The sequence below is a fragment of the Coregonus clupeaformis genome, chromosome 25, assembly GCF_020615455.1.
Source record: "Coregonus clupeaformis isolate EN_2021a chromosome 25, ASM2061545v1, whole genome shotgun sequence".
Taxonomy (NCBI): domain Eukaryota; kingdom Metazoa; phylum Chordata; class Actinopteri; order Salmoniformes; family Salmonidae; genus Coregonus; species Coregonus clupeaformis.
Window position 1 is genome coordinate 36079095 of NC_059216.1, and position 16887 is coordinate 36095981.

Genomic DNA, 16887 nt, shown 5'->3' on the forward strand with positions numbered 1-16887 from the left:
ATGTCCCTCCGTGCACCCTCTGTGACATTGAGGAAGATTTTAACCCACTGACCCCCCAAATGTCTCCATCATTGTAAAGCCCTAGTTATTTTGTTGCTTTGACAAAGTCATTTATGAAGATTATTATTTAATTTGTGAGATTAGTGATTAATTTATGTCTCTCCCTCATTTTAAGGTCAAGCTTGTTAGGTGAACTGAACTCCTTTTTAAATATAAAAAAAATAAATAATAATAATTAACATCTTATAGTCAAATTATAGTGTAAAAGCAGGTGAGCTGGTTCTACTCTTTTTAGCAATTGTTGGGTGTTTTGTGGTGGTAAACTGAGCCAGTTCGAGCATTATACGTCAACCCTGTTACCCATAGATAGACAGGCTGGACATTTTTTAACAATAAAAAAGTTTTTGTTAAAATTGCTTTCAATTGCCACTCCCTGTTGCACACAACAAGCTTCCATTCCCCCTGTCAAAAGGGGATTCATGGCTGATTTAAGATGAAATCGTCAACCCTGTTACTTTATTTGGCACTTACTAAAGTATTTTTTTAAATTTACCCTCAAGATGGGAAAACATGTTTTTTTATGAAGTTGAACATATGCTCTTTATGACAGAATGTTAAAATGAGGTGAAATCAAAACAAATTGGGACGAAGTTACACTTCTCAAAAGGCACCGAATTGGTGGAACAACCCAGTAATACAATCCATTTCCTGATTACTAGGATCATGAACCGCAATGCCATGTAATGACCTTGCTATTATGTTCATCAAATCCTTAGTGAGTCAGTACTGCAGACCAGTAAACAGCTCCTGGCATTGGTGTGGGGAATGTTGGAGGAATGTTGTAATTAGATCAGACTCATAAAGGTGCCAAGTGAGTCTATAATTACATCAGTTAAATATGCCTCCAGAACAAGGTGTTCTAAAGCCTCTAAAGTCATGATTGCTAAGAATAAAACCCACTGTTCAATGAGAGTTTACCTGAACATAACTGTTAGGAGAAATGTGAGGACCATGTCTAAAGGTCCAAAACACAAGGCAAACATTCAAAATATGTGTGAAGGAAACATCTGTGAAATCATATCGCCTATATGGGATTGAAAAAGCTGTCTGTATTGTACTGTGGTAGTTCACAAATCATTTTCCTTTTAAAGATAATGTACTTCTCTAATTATCACAAAATATTCTCAAACCTACACTTCCGTTCAAAAGTTTGGGGTCACTTAGAAATGTCCTTGTTTTCTAAAGAACACTTTTTTTGTCCATTAAAATAACATCAAATTGATCCGAAATACAGTGAAGACATTGTTAATGTTGTAAATGGCTATTGTAGCTGGAAACGGCTGACTTTTAATGGAATATCTACATAGGCGTACAGTGGCCCATTATCAGCAACCATCAGTCCTGTGTTCCAATGGCACGTTGTGTTTGCTAATCCAAGTTTATCATTTTAAAAGGCTAATTGATCATTAGAAAACCCTTTTGCAATTATGTTAGCACAGCTGAAAACTGTTGTGCTGATTAAAGAAGCAAAACTGGCCTTCTTGAGACTAGTTGAGTATCTAGAGCATCAGCAATTGTGGGTTTGATTACAGGCTCAAAATGGCCAGAAACAAATAACTTTCTTCTGAAACTCTGCAGTCTATTCTTGTTCTGAGAAATGAAGGCTATTCCATGCGAGAAATTGCCAAGAAACTGAAGATCTCGTACAACGTTGTGTACTACTCCCTTCACAGAACAGCGCAAACTGACTCTAACCAGAATAGAAAGAGGAGTGGGAGGCTCCAGTGCACAACTGAGCAAGAGGACAAATACATTAGAGTGTCTAGTTTGAGAAACAGACGCCTCACAGGTCCTCAACTGGCAGCTTAATTAAATAGTACTCGCAAAACACCAGTCTCAACGTCAACAGTGAAGAGGCGACTCTGGGATGCTGACCTTCTAGGCAGAGTTACAAAGAAAAAGCCATATCTCAGACTGCCCATCTTAATCTTTTATTTTTATTGGCCAGTCTGAAATATGGCTTTTTCTTTCAAAAACAAGGACATTTCTAAGTGACCCCAAACTTTTTAACGGTAGTGTATAAAATCAAAGCACACTGGTGATATGTGGTTTTAGTACGCCTCTCCAAGAGCACCATTCAGTGGATTCGGGCCTACCTTGCAGCGCATCTGTTCAGCCTGCAGGTCCTCGTGGTGAATAGGGAGGGGCTGAGAAAGCTGCCGTTTAAATGCCCTCAGCTTCTCCAGAGAACCCTCAATGCCTCTCTCACATCTCTCCCAGTCCTGTGGACAACAAACATACCCACACACAGTGTCAGTACTTAAACATCTTCTGTTAACATCGTAGTATAAAATATGTCCTCAATCAAACAATCAATCAATCAATCAATCAATCAAAAAAATGTCTATACTTGCAGTTGAAGTGAATAATCTACTTGCAGTTAAAAGGTGAACCTCCAAAAAGTGAAAGGTACTGTGTGTTTATGTTACAGTTTGGTTCAGTGTACCTTTATCAGGTTGGCCAGCTCTCTCCTCTGTTCCTCTAGGCAGATGTTGGCGTGTCTCCAGCGGTCCTGGATGCCTGTGAGCTCTCCCTGCAGAGACACCTCCACCCTGCTGTCTGCAGATAGGAGAAGCTGCTTCCCAGCCTCCACCGTCAGGATGTAGCTGCCCTGCTGCCGCTGTAGGACCTTCTCTTTGAGCTGGAGGAATACACACAGGACAGCTAGAACGTAACCCTGACCCTAACCTTCCACTGTTAAGATGTAGCCACAACAGAACCTTGATGCCACTACATAACCTTCTCCTTCAACTGGGATAACAGAGACACAGGAATATCATGATAGTTAGAAAATAATCCTGACCCTTACCAATGGCTCTATGGTGATAGCAAACAATAAAGGTGATAGATGTCAGCCCTGCCTTGTTATTTGGTATAGTTGAAAGGGTGAGGACATAGGATTTTGGGGGTAAGTACAATACTGTTATCCATGATATACACTACCAGTCAGAAGTTTGGACACACCTACTCATTCAAGGGTTTTTCTTTATTTTTTTTACATTGTAGAATAATAGTGAAGACATCAAAACTATGAAATAACACATAGGGAATCACGTGGTAACCAAAACAGTGTTAAACAAATCGAAATATATTTTATATTTGAGATTCTTCAAATAGCCACCCTTTGCCTTGATGACAGCTTTGCACACTCTTGGCATAATCTTAACCAGCTTCATGAGTTAATCACCTGGAATGCATTTCAATTAACAGGTGTGCCTTGTTATAAGTTAATTTGTGGAATTTCTTTCCTTCTTAATGCATTTGAGCCAATCAGTTGTGTTGTGACAAGGTAGGGGGGGTATACAAAAGATAGCCCTATTTGGTAAAAGACCAAGTCCATATTATGGCAAGAACAGCTCAAATAAGCAAAGAGAAACGACAGTCCATCATTACTTTAAGACATGAAGGTCAGTCAATACGGAAAATGTCAAGAACTTTTAAAGTTTCTTCAAGTGCAGTCGCAAAAACCATCAAGCGCTATGATGAAACTGGCTCTCGTCAAGACCACCACAGGAATGGAAGACTCAGAGTTACCTCTGCTGCAGAGGATAAGTTCATTAGATTTACCAGCCTCAGAAATTGCAGCCCAAATAAATGCTTCACAGAGTTCAAGTCACATACACATCTCAACATCAACTCTTCAGAGGGGACTGTGTGAATCAGGCCTTCATGGTCTAATTGCTGCAAAGAAACCACTACTAAAGGACACCAATAAGAAGAAGAGACCTGCTTGGGCCAAGAAAGATGAGCAATGGACATTAGACCGGTGGAAATTTGTCCTTTGGTCTGGAGTCCAAATTGGAGAATTTTGGTTCCAACCGCCGTGACTTTGTGAGATGCGGTGTGGGTGAACGGATGATCTCCGCATGTGTAGTTCCCACAGTAAAGCATGGAGGAGGAGATGTTATGGTGTGGGGGTGCTTTGCTGGTAACACTGTCTGTGATTTATTTAGAATTCAAGGCACACTTAACCAGCATGGCTACCACAGCATTCTGCAGCGATACGCCATCCCATCTGGTTTGTGCTTAGTGGGACTATCATTTGTTTTTCAACAGGACAATGACCCAACACACCTCCAGGCTGTGTAAGGGCTATTTTACCAAGAAGGAGAGTGATGGAGTGCTGCATCAGATGACCTGGTCTCCACAATCCGCCGACCTCAACCCAATTGAGATGGTTTGGGATGAGTCGGACGGCAGAGTGAAGGAAAAGCAGCCAACAAGTGCTAAGCATATGTGGGAACTCCTTCAAGACTGTTGGAAAAGCATTCCAGGTGAAGCTGGTTGAGAGAATGCCAAGAGTGTGCAAAGCTGTCATCAAGGCAAAGGGTTGCTATTTGAAGAATCTCAAATCTCAAATATATTTTGATTTGTTTAACACTTTTTTGGTTGCTACATGATTCCATATGTGTTATTTCACAGTTTTGATGTCTTCACTATTATTCTACATTGTAGTAAATAGTAAAAATAAAGAAAAACCCTAGAATGAGTAGGTGTGTCCAAACTTTTGACTGGTACTGTACGTCTCCATCTCCGAAGCCATATTTTTGCACGGTGAAAAAAGGTAGTCCCATTTGACACAGTCATCTGTGAGAGTGAGTTGTGGTATAAATAGTCACAAGTTTAATACTACCAAGAAGTAGGTCGCTAGGGTCATGAGGTTATCAGAGTGAGTTGAGCCTACAGTACCTGAACTGCGTCCAGCATGGATCTGGCCTGCTGCAGGGGTACGGGCGCCCCAGCCTGTAGGGCCTCGGCAGGGTGAGAAACCTCTACCAGCCATTTCCTCAGCTTCTCTGCCATCTCTCTGTAGCGCTGCCACTGGCGGATCAGGCTGTCGATGATACCCCGCCTCTGCTGGGTGCGACGGACCACACCCTGCCACTGGTTACTCAGCAGCGCCAACTTCAGGTTGAATTCATCCCTGCATGAGACAGAGGACATTTACAGTAAGATAAGGAAGGATTAGATAGATATACCATAGAGCAGTCATACACATCTGACAAAAATGACCATGCTTATACCAAGGCACTCACCTACAGCTTTGTGAATGATAAGAGACAAGTATACGTCAAGTTAAGTCAAGTTTATTTAAAGTGCATCATATGGGTATCATGATATGTGTATCAACACACTTTACACACTGAGGCAGTGTACTGTACCTGTCATCCACCTGTCCCTGCTCCAGCATCCTCTGGCCATCACTGATTATGGAGTGAAGGATCTGCTGACGGCTGAACATCTCAGCTTGGAATAGCTGCGGAGAAAATACAATCAGATCTGAATAACTGCATCTTGGGAAGCGACATTGCAGTAATTATTGCACTATAGCAGTCATTATGACTCTATGGAATCCAGACGTCCCAAATCCCAGCACGCAAAGCTAGTTGAAATGATGTCACCACAACAAATGTTTCCCACTGGGTTCAATACTGGACTCTGTTTCCAGCAGGACTCCTCCAGTACCTCGTGTGCTCTCTGCTGCTCCATCAGACTCTGGTAGTTTCCAGAGATTCCCACAGCTAGCTTCTCCTCCGTCTGTACCAGGAACTCCATCCACGTCTCACACTTCTCCAGGAACGTCTGCTGCTGAAGCAGGAACGACTGCAGTTTACTGAGGAGAGACCAAGAACCAATAATATCAGACCCAAAAACCTTCAGTCAATGTAATAACTATGGGCCCGATACAGTTAAGATAAGTGGCCGCAACTCAGACTTTCTCTTAAATCATTAATTGACATCGATGGGAGACTTCTAGTTAAGCACACAGATCTCAAGTCAGAATAAGTGCCCAATGTCATCAAATGATTTTATGAATTTACCTTAATCTCTTTTAAAAAATGTCAGTCTTTGAAGTTATTTCATGTGATCAAAGTTTTTCATGAACTTCAGTTTTCAACCTTACCTGAATCTCTCGGTGGTTTGGGCATTGGCTGAGGACCAGCTCCGGTTAAGGTTCTGCATGCGTTTGATCTCGGTGTCATTAAGAGGAAGCCGATAGCCCAGCTCATTCAGACGTTCCAGGTCAGGGGCCATGCTACTGAATCTCAGAATCTGTCTCTAGAGGGGGAACAAGAGCATAACTAGTAGTGAGTCTCAGTGACGCTAACTCTCCCCAGGACAATGGCTCTTTCTAATTGTCTAATTAATTGTTTTGGGTCCTCTGTAGCACAGTTGGTAGAGCATGGCGTTCGCAATGCCAAGATAGTGGGTTCGATTTCCGGGACCACCCATACATAAAATGAATGCATGCATGACTGTAAGTTGCTTTGGATAAAAGTGTCTGCTAAATGGCATATATTGTCTAAGAATCGTTTCCTTTATCACTATAATCTGAAAGAATGGACCATGTAAAAGCCAGCCTAATGAGCTTCCACCTTATTGTTTCCACCTGTCAAGTATTTTCCAATGAGCGTTATAGTTGGATCACAGTCATATAGATAGATCATGGTGCTGACTTACCTTGAGCTCTTCCATGTGGTGCTGGATGATGGACAGGTCAGAAGAACCGTTGGGATCCTGGACCTTCAGAGCTTCCTCTGCCTCCACCATCCAGCGACCCAACGAATCCAGCTGCTCACTGAAGGTCTCATAGTCCTGGACTCCCGTCTGGAGGAGGGATTGGAGGACAAGAGATGTATTTATTTACACACGCTTTATTTATCCAGGTGAGTCCCATTGAAATATAAATCTATTTTTTTCAAGGCCAAGAGGAATGAACCAATGGCTAATGAAGCAACTGAAAATGACATTCTTCAGAAGATTTCAGAAGCATGAGGTTACTCTAACTTCTCAATGTCTTCGGGAACAATTTAGCATCTGGCAAAAGCATGTCTTGTCGGGTAGATCTGGTCCCATATTCCCCTGTACCTGTAGTGTTATGAGCTGCCTGCTGAGAGCCTGCTCCATGGTGGCCAGGCGCTGGGTTAGAGAAAGGTGGTCTGACTGGACCGCGGACGCTGCAGAGGTGTCCACCTGTTGCTTCAGCTGATCTCCCAGCTCCTGGAGAACCTGTAGAGATGCCTGCACTGGAACCTGAGCCCGCAGCAACTCCTGGAAAGACACCACCATACACCAACACACATTAGTGTAACAGAACACAAATCATATATTGTCACAAAGCAATATGATCAAATGTAATTTAGTTTTCAGACAAGGATCATTGTTGACTGAAAGCTTAGGACATTAAACCCTGAAACTTGCATCTGATTCAAGTGTGCCAACACTTCTTTCCATAGTAGGCCATCTAGGGAGAGTCCTATGCGTATGTAAAATGATCAATCCAACACTGTCCCTGTTCCAACTCACACTGCAGTCTTGAATCCAGGAGGACACCTCCTCGTCTGCGATGTCCTTGCTGCAGGCAGTCTCCAATAGCTGGCCAGCCTGCTCCTCCTGCAGCTGGACGCTGGAGCAGCTCTGTTCATACAGCTCTTTGTAGTGCTGCCACAACTGTAGCAGGGCTTTACTGCTCCTCAGACGCTCAGAGATCTCCTCCAGCAGACTGCTCCACCTGGACGCAACATACATTGATGATGAACATCTTGGATCAATAACATCATATTGTTGTTGGATCAACTGATGATGAATCAACACCAGTGGTTCTCACCCATTCATGGAAGAAAAGCCCACGTTGTGGTCTTAAAGTGATCCAAATAAACAAACAAACCTAGCGTTGACGTCCTTCAGGGTATTGTTGAGGCAGTCGGACACAGACGGGTGGCACTCCTTCAGCAGCTGGTGTGTCACAGAGCCAAACTTCCTCAGACTGCCCTCCTGCTTCTCCAGGTCCTCCTGTAGGCTCTACACAACACAAGTCACAAAAACATTAGCCCAAATTTCTCCCGAAGTGTGCCCTTCTCCACTCCCCCTCAAAGAAGTATTGGATATCATGTCTACCATATTTCTTAAACCAATCCAATGCTTTTAAATCATTGAGCGGGATGGAACTAGTGCACACTTTATGAATAAGGGAGAGAATTACAATTGGTCTACAGTGTAGGTTTAACCAGTCATTAAAGAAAACAAATGTATAAAAGCCTGAGATGCATGTTGGTGAATTACCTGGAGACCCTCCACCTGTAGCTGTACCGCCTCCAGGGAGCCGGTGAGGAGGCGGAAGCGAGACACAGAGTACCTCCCCTCCATCAGGTAGCCGTTCATCTCCTCTGAAGACAGCTTGTACAGACTCCACTGGTCCATCACTGACACAAGGCTGATCTTCAACTGCCCAATCTGGGGTGGAGCAGAGATGGAGAAGAACAATAAGATCTGCACTTAAAAAGTAGTTCAAGGAGCTTACTTCATTTTGCAGTTGTGTTTAGTGCTTTTCTGCAACAGGGGATCATCATAGTGGCTTAGTGAGTGTGCGGTAGTTATAATGGGGCAGTTGTACAGTGTGCGGTAATAGGTGGGCTAGATCTGTGATTATCACAACTCTCATATAACTCAGAGACAAAGCATACATTATTTACACTCTATAGAGAATGAATAGAGGATGAGGGAGAGAGATATACAGAGTGAAATGAACAGATGATAAGATAGCTCTGCCTACAAGGTGATCTAGGTTAGCCCAGGTGTGATTGACAGCTTGGAGCGTCTCCATGACGACAGCACAGGCCTCGTCTGTTTTGTTCTGGATGAGGGCACAGGCCTGCTCCTCCACACGTTCCACCTCACCCTCCTTCTCCTTCACCACCTCCTCCATCTCCTGCAGGAGCAGTGGAAAGAGAGAGCAGAGAGTAGTCAAGAGGTTTAAGATCAAAATCAAGATCAAGAACCTGATCAAGATCAATTCTTCATTAAAAAAAAGATTTAAAAAAGACCTACAGCGTATACTACACACATGTGCAAAATGATATATGATTTAGATAATAAATCATTACAAAGTATAGACAGCGAGTGTTCCTACTGTACCTGGCAGTCTTTGAGGGCGTTCTGTACGGAGGTTAGGTCCTCTATCCTGTGTTTCCTCTTCAGCCTCTCCTCCTGAGTGAGCAGCCAGGTCTTCAGGCCCTGTATGTTGTTCTCATAGTCCAACCAGGCCTCCAGCAGATTCTCCAGGAACTGGACCTGACCACACAACAGAGCAGGAAACAATGTTCAAATACGTTGTACTGAGACAATGAAATAATCCCTGAAACACATACATAACAGGCTTTGTCTGATCATAACTAGTCTCTACACTCTTAGAAAAAAGGGTTCCAAAAGTATTCTTTGGCTGTCCCCATAGGAAAACCCTTTTTGGTTCCAGGTAGAACCATGAAAGTTGAGGTTGAAAGTGGTTTGTTTTCTCTCTCACCCTCTCCGTGATGAGTCCCTGTAGTATCTGCCAGCGTCGGTTCATGACACCAAGCCTCTCTGCATAGTCTGTCTTGTCGCTGCGCTTGCTTTCCACATCCTGACCACTGATCTGGAGCACAGACTGGTTCACAAAGTCCACCGTCAGCTGCTTACAGATCACATCTATTCTGAAGCCCTGGGGAAGGAGAGAGAGAGAAAGAGAGAGAGAGAGAGAGAGAGAGAGAGAGAGAGAGAGAGAGAGAGAGAGAGAGAGAGAGAGAGAGAGAGAGAGAGAGAGAGAGAGAGAGAGAGAGAAGGCGAAAGAGAAGTACAAAAAGAAGATTACTTTATTGTCTAACATACATTTGTATTCTGCGTTCTCTTTTAGAGTGAGAGAGTCATTAAATATTTATGATGGGTTGTGAGAATGTACAGAAGGTACTCCATTTAGCCAGAAAATACTTGAAATATACACTACCGGTAAAACATTTTAGAACACCTACTCAATCAAGGGTTTTTCTTTATTTTTACTATTTCCTACACTGAAGACATCAAAACTATGAAATAACACATACAGTGGCTTGCGTAAGTATTCACCCCCCTTTACATTTTTCCTATTTTGTTGCCTTACAACCTAGAATTAAAAATGGATTTTTGGGGGGTTTGTATCATTTGATTTACACAACATGCCTACCACTTTGAAGATGCAAAATATTTTTTATTGTGAAACAAACAAGAAATAAGACAAAAAAAACAGAAAACTTGAGCGTGCATAACTATTCAGAGTCAATCTTTTGTAGAGCCACCTTTTGCAGCAATTACAGCTGCAAGTCTCTTGGGTATGTCTCTATAAGCTTGGCACATCTAGCCACTGGGATTCTTGCCCATTTTTCAAGGCAAAACTGCTCCACCTCCTTCAAGTTGGATGGGTTCCGCTGGTGTACAGCAATCTTTAAGTCATACCACAGATTCTCAACTGGATTGAGGTCTGGGCTTTGACTAGGCCATTCCAAGACATTTAAATGTTTCCCCTTAAACCACTTGAGTGTTGCTTTAGCAGTACGCTTAGGGTCATTGTCCTGCTGGGAGGTGAACCTCCGTCCCAGTCTCAAATCTCTGGAAGACTGAAACAGGTTTCCCTCAAGAATTTCCCTGTATTTAGCGCCATCCATCATTCCTTCAATTCTGACCAGTTTCCCAGTTTCCCAGTGCCTGCCGATGAAAAACATCCCCACAGCATGATGTTGCCACCACCATGCTTCACTGTGGGGATGGTGTTCTCGGGGTGATGAGAGGTGTTGGGTTTGCGCCAGACATAGCGTTTTCCTTGATGGCCAAAAAGCTCAATTTTAGTCTCATTTGACCAGAGTATCTTCTTCCATATGTTTGGGGAGTCTCCCACATGCCTTTTGGTGAACACCAAACGTGTTTGCTTATTTTTTTCTTTAAGCAATGGCTTTTTTCTGGCCACTCTTCTGTAAAGCCCAGCTCTGTGGAGTGTACGGCTTAAAGTGGTCCTATGGACAGATACTCCAATCTCCGCTGTGGAGCTTTGCAGCTCCTTCAGGGTTATCTTTGGTCTCTTTGTTGCCTCTCTGATTAATGCCTTCTTTGCCTGGTCCGTGAGTTCTGGTGGGCGGCTCCTTCTTGGCAGGTTTGTTGTGGTGCCATATTCTTTCCATTTGTTAATAATGGATTTAACAGTGCTCTGTGGGATGTTCAAAGTTTCAGATATTTTTTTATAACCCAACCATGATCTGTACTTCTCCACAACTTTGTCCCTGACCTGTTTGGAGAGCTCCTTAGTCTTCATTGTGCCGCTTGCTTGGTGGTGCCCCTGCTTAGTGGTGTTGCAGACTCTGGGGCCTTTCAGAACAGGTGTATATATACTGAGATCAAGTGACAGATTATGTGACACTTAAATAAAGTCCACCTGTGTGCAATCTAACTAATTATGTTACTTTTTAAGGTAATTGGTTGCACCAGATCTTATTTAGGGGCTTCATAGCAAAGGGAATACATATGCATGCACCACTTTTCCGTTATTTCTTTTTTAGAATTAAAAAAAAAAAATGTATTTTTTTAATTTCACTTCACCAATTTGTACTATTTTGTGTATGTCCATTACTTGAAATCCAAATAAAATTACAATTACAGGTTGTAATGCAACAAAATAGGAAAAATGTTAAACAAATAAAAATATATTTTATATTTGTGATTCTTCAAAAAGCCACCCTTTGCTTTGATGACAGCTTTGCACACTCTTGGCATTCTCTCAACCAGATTCATGAGGTAGTCACCTGGAATGAATTTCAATTAAAAGGTGTGCCTTCTTAAAAGTGAATTTGTGGAATTTCTTTCCTTCTTAATGCGTTTGAGCCAATCAGTTGTGTTGTGACAAGGTAGAGGGGTATGCAGAAGATAGCCCTATTTGGTAAAAGACCAAGTCCATATTATAGCAAGAACAGCTCAAATAAGCAAAAAGAAACTACAGTCCATCATTACTTTGTGGCGTACCGCGGGGAGACTCGTCGAGGCCTGGTGACAGACGGAGTCTACATCACGCGGCGGTGGCTCCCTCTGCTAGACGTGCCAGGTCTCGGCGGGTCCTCCGGCCAGGACTAATTGGGGCTGGTGAGTAATCAAGGGGCTGATTGCTCACCAGCCGTACGGGACCCATAAAACTGCCAGGAGGGCAGCACAGAGAACGGTTGGAGGTAGTGAGATGTTGCTACCGGACAGACGTCCTCACGGTCTGATAGAACCGAGGGGCTCGGTGTTCTACCCCAGAGGAGACAGCATTCCCCGGAGCCCAGAAGATGGTAACCCGGAAGAGGTCTCCTGGAGGAGACCGGTTTCTTTTCTTTTTCTTTATTGTTTTAAATAAACACCCTTGAAACTGAGGTATCACACTTGTGTCCGTGTCTGATCTGTGTAAACGTCTTGATCAAACCCCCTGGTCTGCCACAACTTTAAGACATGAAGGTCAGTCAATACGGAACATTTCATGAGCTTTGAATGTTTCTTCAAGTGCAGTCGCAAAAAACATCAAGCGCTATGATGAAACTGGCTCTCATGAGGACCGCTACGGGAATAGAAGACCCACAGTTACCTATGCTGCAGAGGATAAGTTCATTAGAGTTACCAGCCTCAGAAATTGCAGCCCAAATAAATGCTTCACAGAGTTCAAGTAACAGACACATCTCAACATCAACTGTTCAGAGGAGACTGTGTGAATCAGGCCTTCATGGTCGAATTGCTGCAAAGAAACCACTACTAAAGGACACTAATAAGAAGAAGAGACTTGCTTGGGCCAAGAAACACGAGCAATGGACATTAGACCGGTGGAAATTTGTCCTTTGGTCTGGAGTCCAAATTGGAGAATTTTGGTTCCAACCGCCGTGTCTTTGTGAGACGCGGTGTGGGTGAACGGATGATCTCCGCATGTGTATTTCCCACCGCAAAGCATGGAGGAGGAGGTGTTATGGTGTGGGGGTGCTTTGCTGGTGACACTGTCTGTGATTTATTTAGATTTCAAGGCACACTTAACCAGCATGGCTACCATAGCATTCTGCAGCGATACGCCATCCCATCTGGTTTGGGCTTAGTGGGACTATCATTTGTTTTTCAACAGGACAATGACCCAACACACCTCCAGGCTGAGTAAGGGCTATTTTACCAAGAAGGAGAGTGATGGAGTGCTGCATCAGATGACCTGACCTCCACAATCCCCCGACCTCAACCCAATTGAGATGGTTTGCGATGAGTCGGACCGCCGAGTGAAGGAAAAGCAGCCAACAAGTGCTCAGCATATGTGGGAACTCCTTCAAGACTGTTGGAAAAGCATTCCAGGTGAAGCTGGTTGAGAGAATGCCAAGAGTGTGTAAAGCTGTCATCAAGGCAACGGGTGGCTATTTGAAGAATCTCAAATATAAAATATATTTTCATTTGTTTAACACTGTTTTGGTTTCTACATGTTTCCATATGTGTTATTGCATAGTTTTGATGTCTTCACTATTATTCTACAATGTAGAAAATAGTGTAAATAAAGAAAAACCCTTGAATGAGAAGGCGTTCTAAAACCTTTGACCGGTAGTGAATATGGAATATTTTAGTCTTAGTAACCAGGTTTCCATCCAACCTTTTTATGCCAGTAAAGTACACGTCAAATAAGAAATGTCATGACAGGCCTGATGGAAACAGAAAATGTTTCTGTAAACGTTCCAAATGTCGACAAAACCAAATACCCTAGACAAGGTGGGATCTTTTTGTGTCTGTAAAATGAACTTTGCGAGAAATGTTGGTGGAAACGCTTTTATGCACAAATATTGATATAATAACCATCATATCGAAATAAACTTGGAGTCCAGCGATGACGTGTGGTCCTCCCACTACGACTTGGGAAAGCGTGCTGTTTCTTAGGCTACAGATGAAATAAGTTATGATGAACTTCACAGGGTGGTGAAAGTGCAAGGTTGATGCTTGATGCTTCTTTCCAATAAATATTGATGGTCTTATTCTGGTGACATGATGATCGATGCTTGGCTGCCGTTTGACAAAGAAAAAATCTCGCTCTTTTGTCCATAATAATCTCATCATGTAGGCCAGTGGTTCCTAACTGTGGGGAGTTTTTATTTTTGAAAGTTGTAATAGTAGAATGCACAAGGTGACATTTCCAAATTGGGTAGTGCATCATCAGTATTCCTCTTTGTCATGTCAGTCATTGCATACCTTAGAGAGCTATTTATAACTTGTTAGAAATGTTCAGATCAACTAGCCCATGTAAGCTAACATTTTTAGCCCATAGATTTTGTAGTAATGTTTGAGTCACTCAAATGTCACATGAATACACATTAGACATGGCAAAATGTATAGAATTGCAAGAAAATAGCTTTAAAACTGCAAAATGTTCTCTGCACCAACAAGAGGGGTGTGAACAGTTTGTTTCATGAACAGTGCTTGTGCCCATAGAAATAGACGTGGCGCCCACGCAGGTTGGGCGTGGGATGTTCCCTAATGCTGAAAGGGGGGCCTGAGTGGAAAAGTTTGGGAACCCCTGATGTACGCTATACGTGCGATGTAGTCAACAGTTGGCTGGAACCTGTATCTGTGCTGTTGGCTAGAGCGCACGTGCCAATACCAGAGTGGGCACATTCTCTATATAAACAACAGTTGAAAATGTGATGGAAACCCATTTAACTTGTATTGTTATTCGGTACATGGGCATTTAACTGCAAAAGGTATTTTTATGTGCACTATGTCATCACGCACAGCCTTTTATCTGCAACAAGTCAATTTGATGGAAACATCTCTGGTGGGAAAATGTGCATATTGTTTTTATGCTGATTTTTGAATATTTGCATGGAAATCTGTCGCCAATTGGATGGAAACCTATCTAGTGTTCTGTTCCCTACCTTATACTTCTGTAAATAGTCCTGGATGACAGTTGACCCCACTGCTCCCTTCAGGTTCTCCTCATCCTCCTCGATCACTTTCTCCATCAGAGACATCCAGTTGACTAGCTCAGAGATGGCGTGGCGAGAGGCCAGCTTCTCCATTTGCAGCTGAGGAAAAGAAACAGGCCAATATATGAAAGGCATGCAAATGGGAGAAATATAGGCTACTAGCCTGGATCCTAACTGAATTGCTCCGTTGTTGCTTTTTGATTTCAGCCTGGCATTCCTAAATAAGGGAAAAGGAGAGCTTCTTTGCGTATAAAAATAGTCAAAAATAGTCATAGGCATTCCTCTAATAGACAGAAACTTCTATACACAACATGGTTGAGAAAAGAAGGTGTTGCTTGATCTAACTACTGTATGAGAGTGAAGCAGAAGAGTAGGAGTCAAACACTAATCCTATTTGCCGTATTTGGCCTGGCCAGATAAGCCTGTTTCCTAATGTGCGTCCCAAATGAAAGCACCTTCCCTTTATAGGGTACTACTTTTGACCAGGGCCCATAGGGCTCTGGTCAAATGTAGTGCACTATGTAGGGGAATAGGGTGCAGTGCCTTGTCTCTCGTGAGACACAGTTACCATAAACCACTGTCCCTAAATCGAGTAGCTTGACAGAGTTCACGCAATATTTGGTTTTGGGTTCAGAGGTTAGACAGTACCTGGTGTAGCTTCTCTTGCACCACTGGGATGCGTGTGAATAGTTGGGTCCACTGGGAGTCCACGCGGGCCAGGTCAGAACGCAGGGCTGTGGTGTCAACCCTCTTCAGCCTCAGGAGCTGGTTGCCCTCAGTCATCACAGAGCACTTCAAAGATGAATGCATCTCCACCTCTTTACAGAACTCCTGTGAACAGAGAACATTATAATGGTCAGTTTCACATGGAATATAACTAGGATGTGTATACAGCTGGCAGATTTTTAAAGGTTCCGGATGATGGTTCTCTAACCCTTTATGCCTATACTTAACCCTTATCCCAACCCTAACCCTACCCTTAACCAATAACTTTAATCATTTGATCCTGATTTGCCAGTCGAATATCCACTTCCTATAAGGTATCACCCAGTCTTTTGACATGTTGACTCACCAGGAAGGCAGAGAGATGATTTCTGACGGTCTCCAGCTCCTGTGGAACTAAGACTGCCTGTGTGTTCCAGAATTCCAGACGTTCTAGAGCAGACTGCTGCCAGCCATTCAGCTCTGCATACTCCTTCTGGTACCTGGACATCAAATGGAGACAAACAGGTTGAGTGGGTGATATTCAAACTCCCCAAAATATCCACTTACATACAGTACAGACCTGGGTTCAAGTAGTGTTTCATTTTTTTGTGTTTGATTGAGACCTGCCTTAAGTGACAGAAGGATGGGGTTGCACTTTTTGGGACTATTTCATTGATTCCATTGCGCCAGGCAAGCTCAATGAAGCACAGCTAAAGTATTCGAAAGAAAACAAAACTATTTGAATCCAGGTCTACATCACATACAGTACACAATGCACTTGAAATAACATCCCTTGGGGTTCATCCCTGACCTGGTCCAGTGTTTGAGAATGGCCTCTAGTCTTTGCAGCTCCTTGTTGACCTTGGTAGTGTTGCTGAGCCAGTGTTCCCCCAGCATTGTGAGCTGGTTCTCCAGGCCAGGAGAGCACACAGATAGCAGCAACCTCTTCCCCTCCTCCAGGACCTGGTACAGCTTGTGCTGGTGCTCCGTCAGTCTATCCATCAGACTCTATGGTGAGGAGATTAGGTAGACCAAGATGATGAAAGAGGGGCATACAGGTATCCACAACACAACTACATAAATACAGTGGTGTAAAGTATTTAAGTAAAAATACTTTAAAGTGCTACATAAGTAGTTTTTGGGGGTATCTGTACTTTACTATTTATATTTTTAATTCACTACATTCCTAAAGAAAATAATGTACTTTTTACTCCATTCATTTTCCCTGACACCAAAAAGTACTCGTTACATTTTGAATGCTTAGCAGGACAGGAATGGTCCAATTCACACACTTATCAAGAGAACATCCCTGGTCATCCCTACTGCCTCTGATCTGGCGGACTCACTAAACACAAATGCTTCGATTGTAAATTAT

General features: G+C 43.0%; 1 protein-coding gene across 10 annotated transcripts in view; it reads right to left on the reverse strand.

Moving 5' to 3' along the window:
• syne1b (spectrin repeat containing, nuclear envelope 1b) overlaps nt 1-16887 on the reverse strand; it is a 163784-nt gene that overhangs the window by 25228 nt on the left and 121669 nt on the right. For all 10 annotated transcript variants that reach the window (XM_045207582.1, XM_045207592.1, XM_045207585.1 and 7 more), the window contains 18 exons: nt 16324-16520; nt 15880-16012; nt 15456-15638; nt 14757-14906; nt 9362-9538; nt 8977-9132; nt 8615-8770; nt 8125-8295; nt 7730-7863; nt 7369-7573; nt 6931-7113; nt 6523-6669; nt 5966-6120; nt 5527-5674; nt 5223-5317; nt 4750-4984; nt 2507-2701; nt 2157-2282 (listed from right to left, as the gene is read on the reverse strand). In XM_045207582.1, coding sequence (XP_045063517.1) covers nt 2157-2282; nt 2507-2701; nt 4750-4984; nt 5223-5317; nt 5527-5674; nt 5966-6120; nt 6523-6669; nt 6931-7113; nt 7369-7573; nt 7730-7863; nt 8125-8295; nt 8615-8770; nt 8977-9132; nt 9362-9538; nt 14757-14906; nt 15456-15638; nt 15880-16012; nt 16324-16520 — 2946 coding nt within the window. The remainder of the gene's footprint in view (nt 1-2156; nt 2283-2506; nt 2702-4749; nt 4985-5222; nt 5318-5526; nt 5675-5965; nt 6121-6522; nt 6670-6930; nt 7114-7368; nt 7574-7729; nt 7864-8124; nt 8296-8614; nt 8771-8976; nt 9133-9361; nt 9539-14756; nt 14907-15455; nt 15639-15879; nt 16013-16323; nt 16521-16887) is intronic.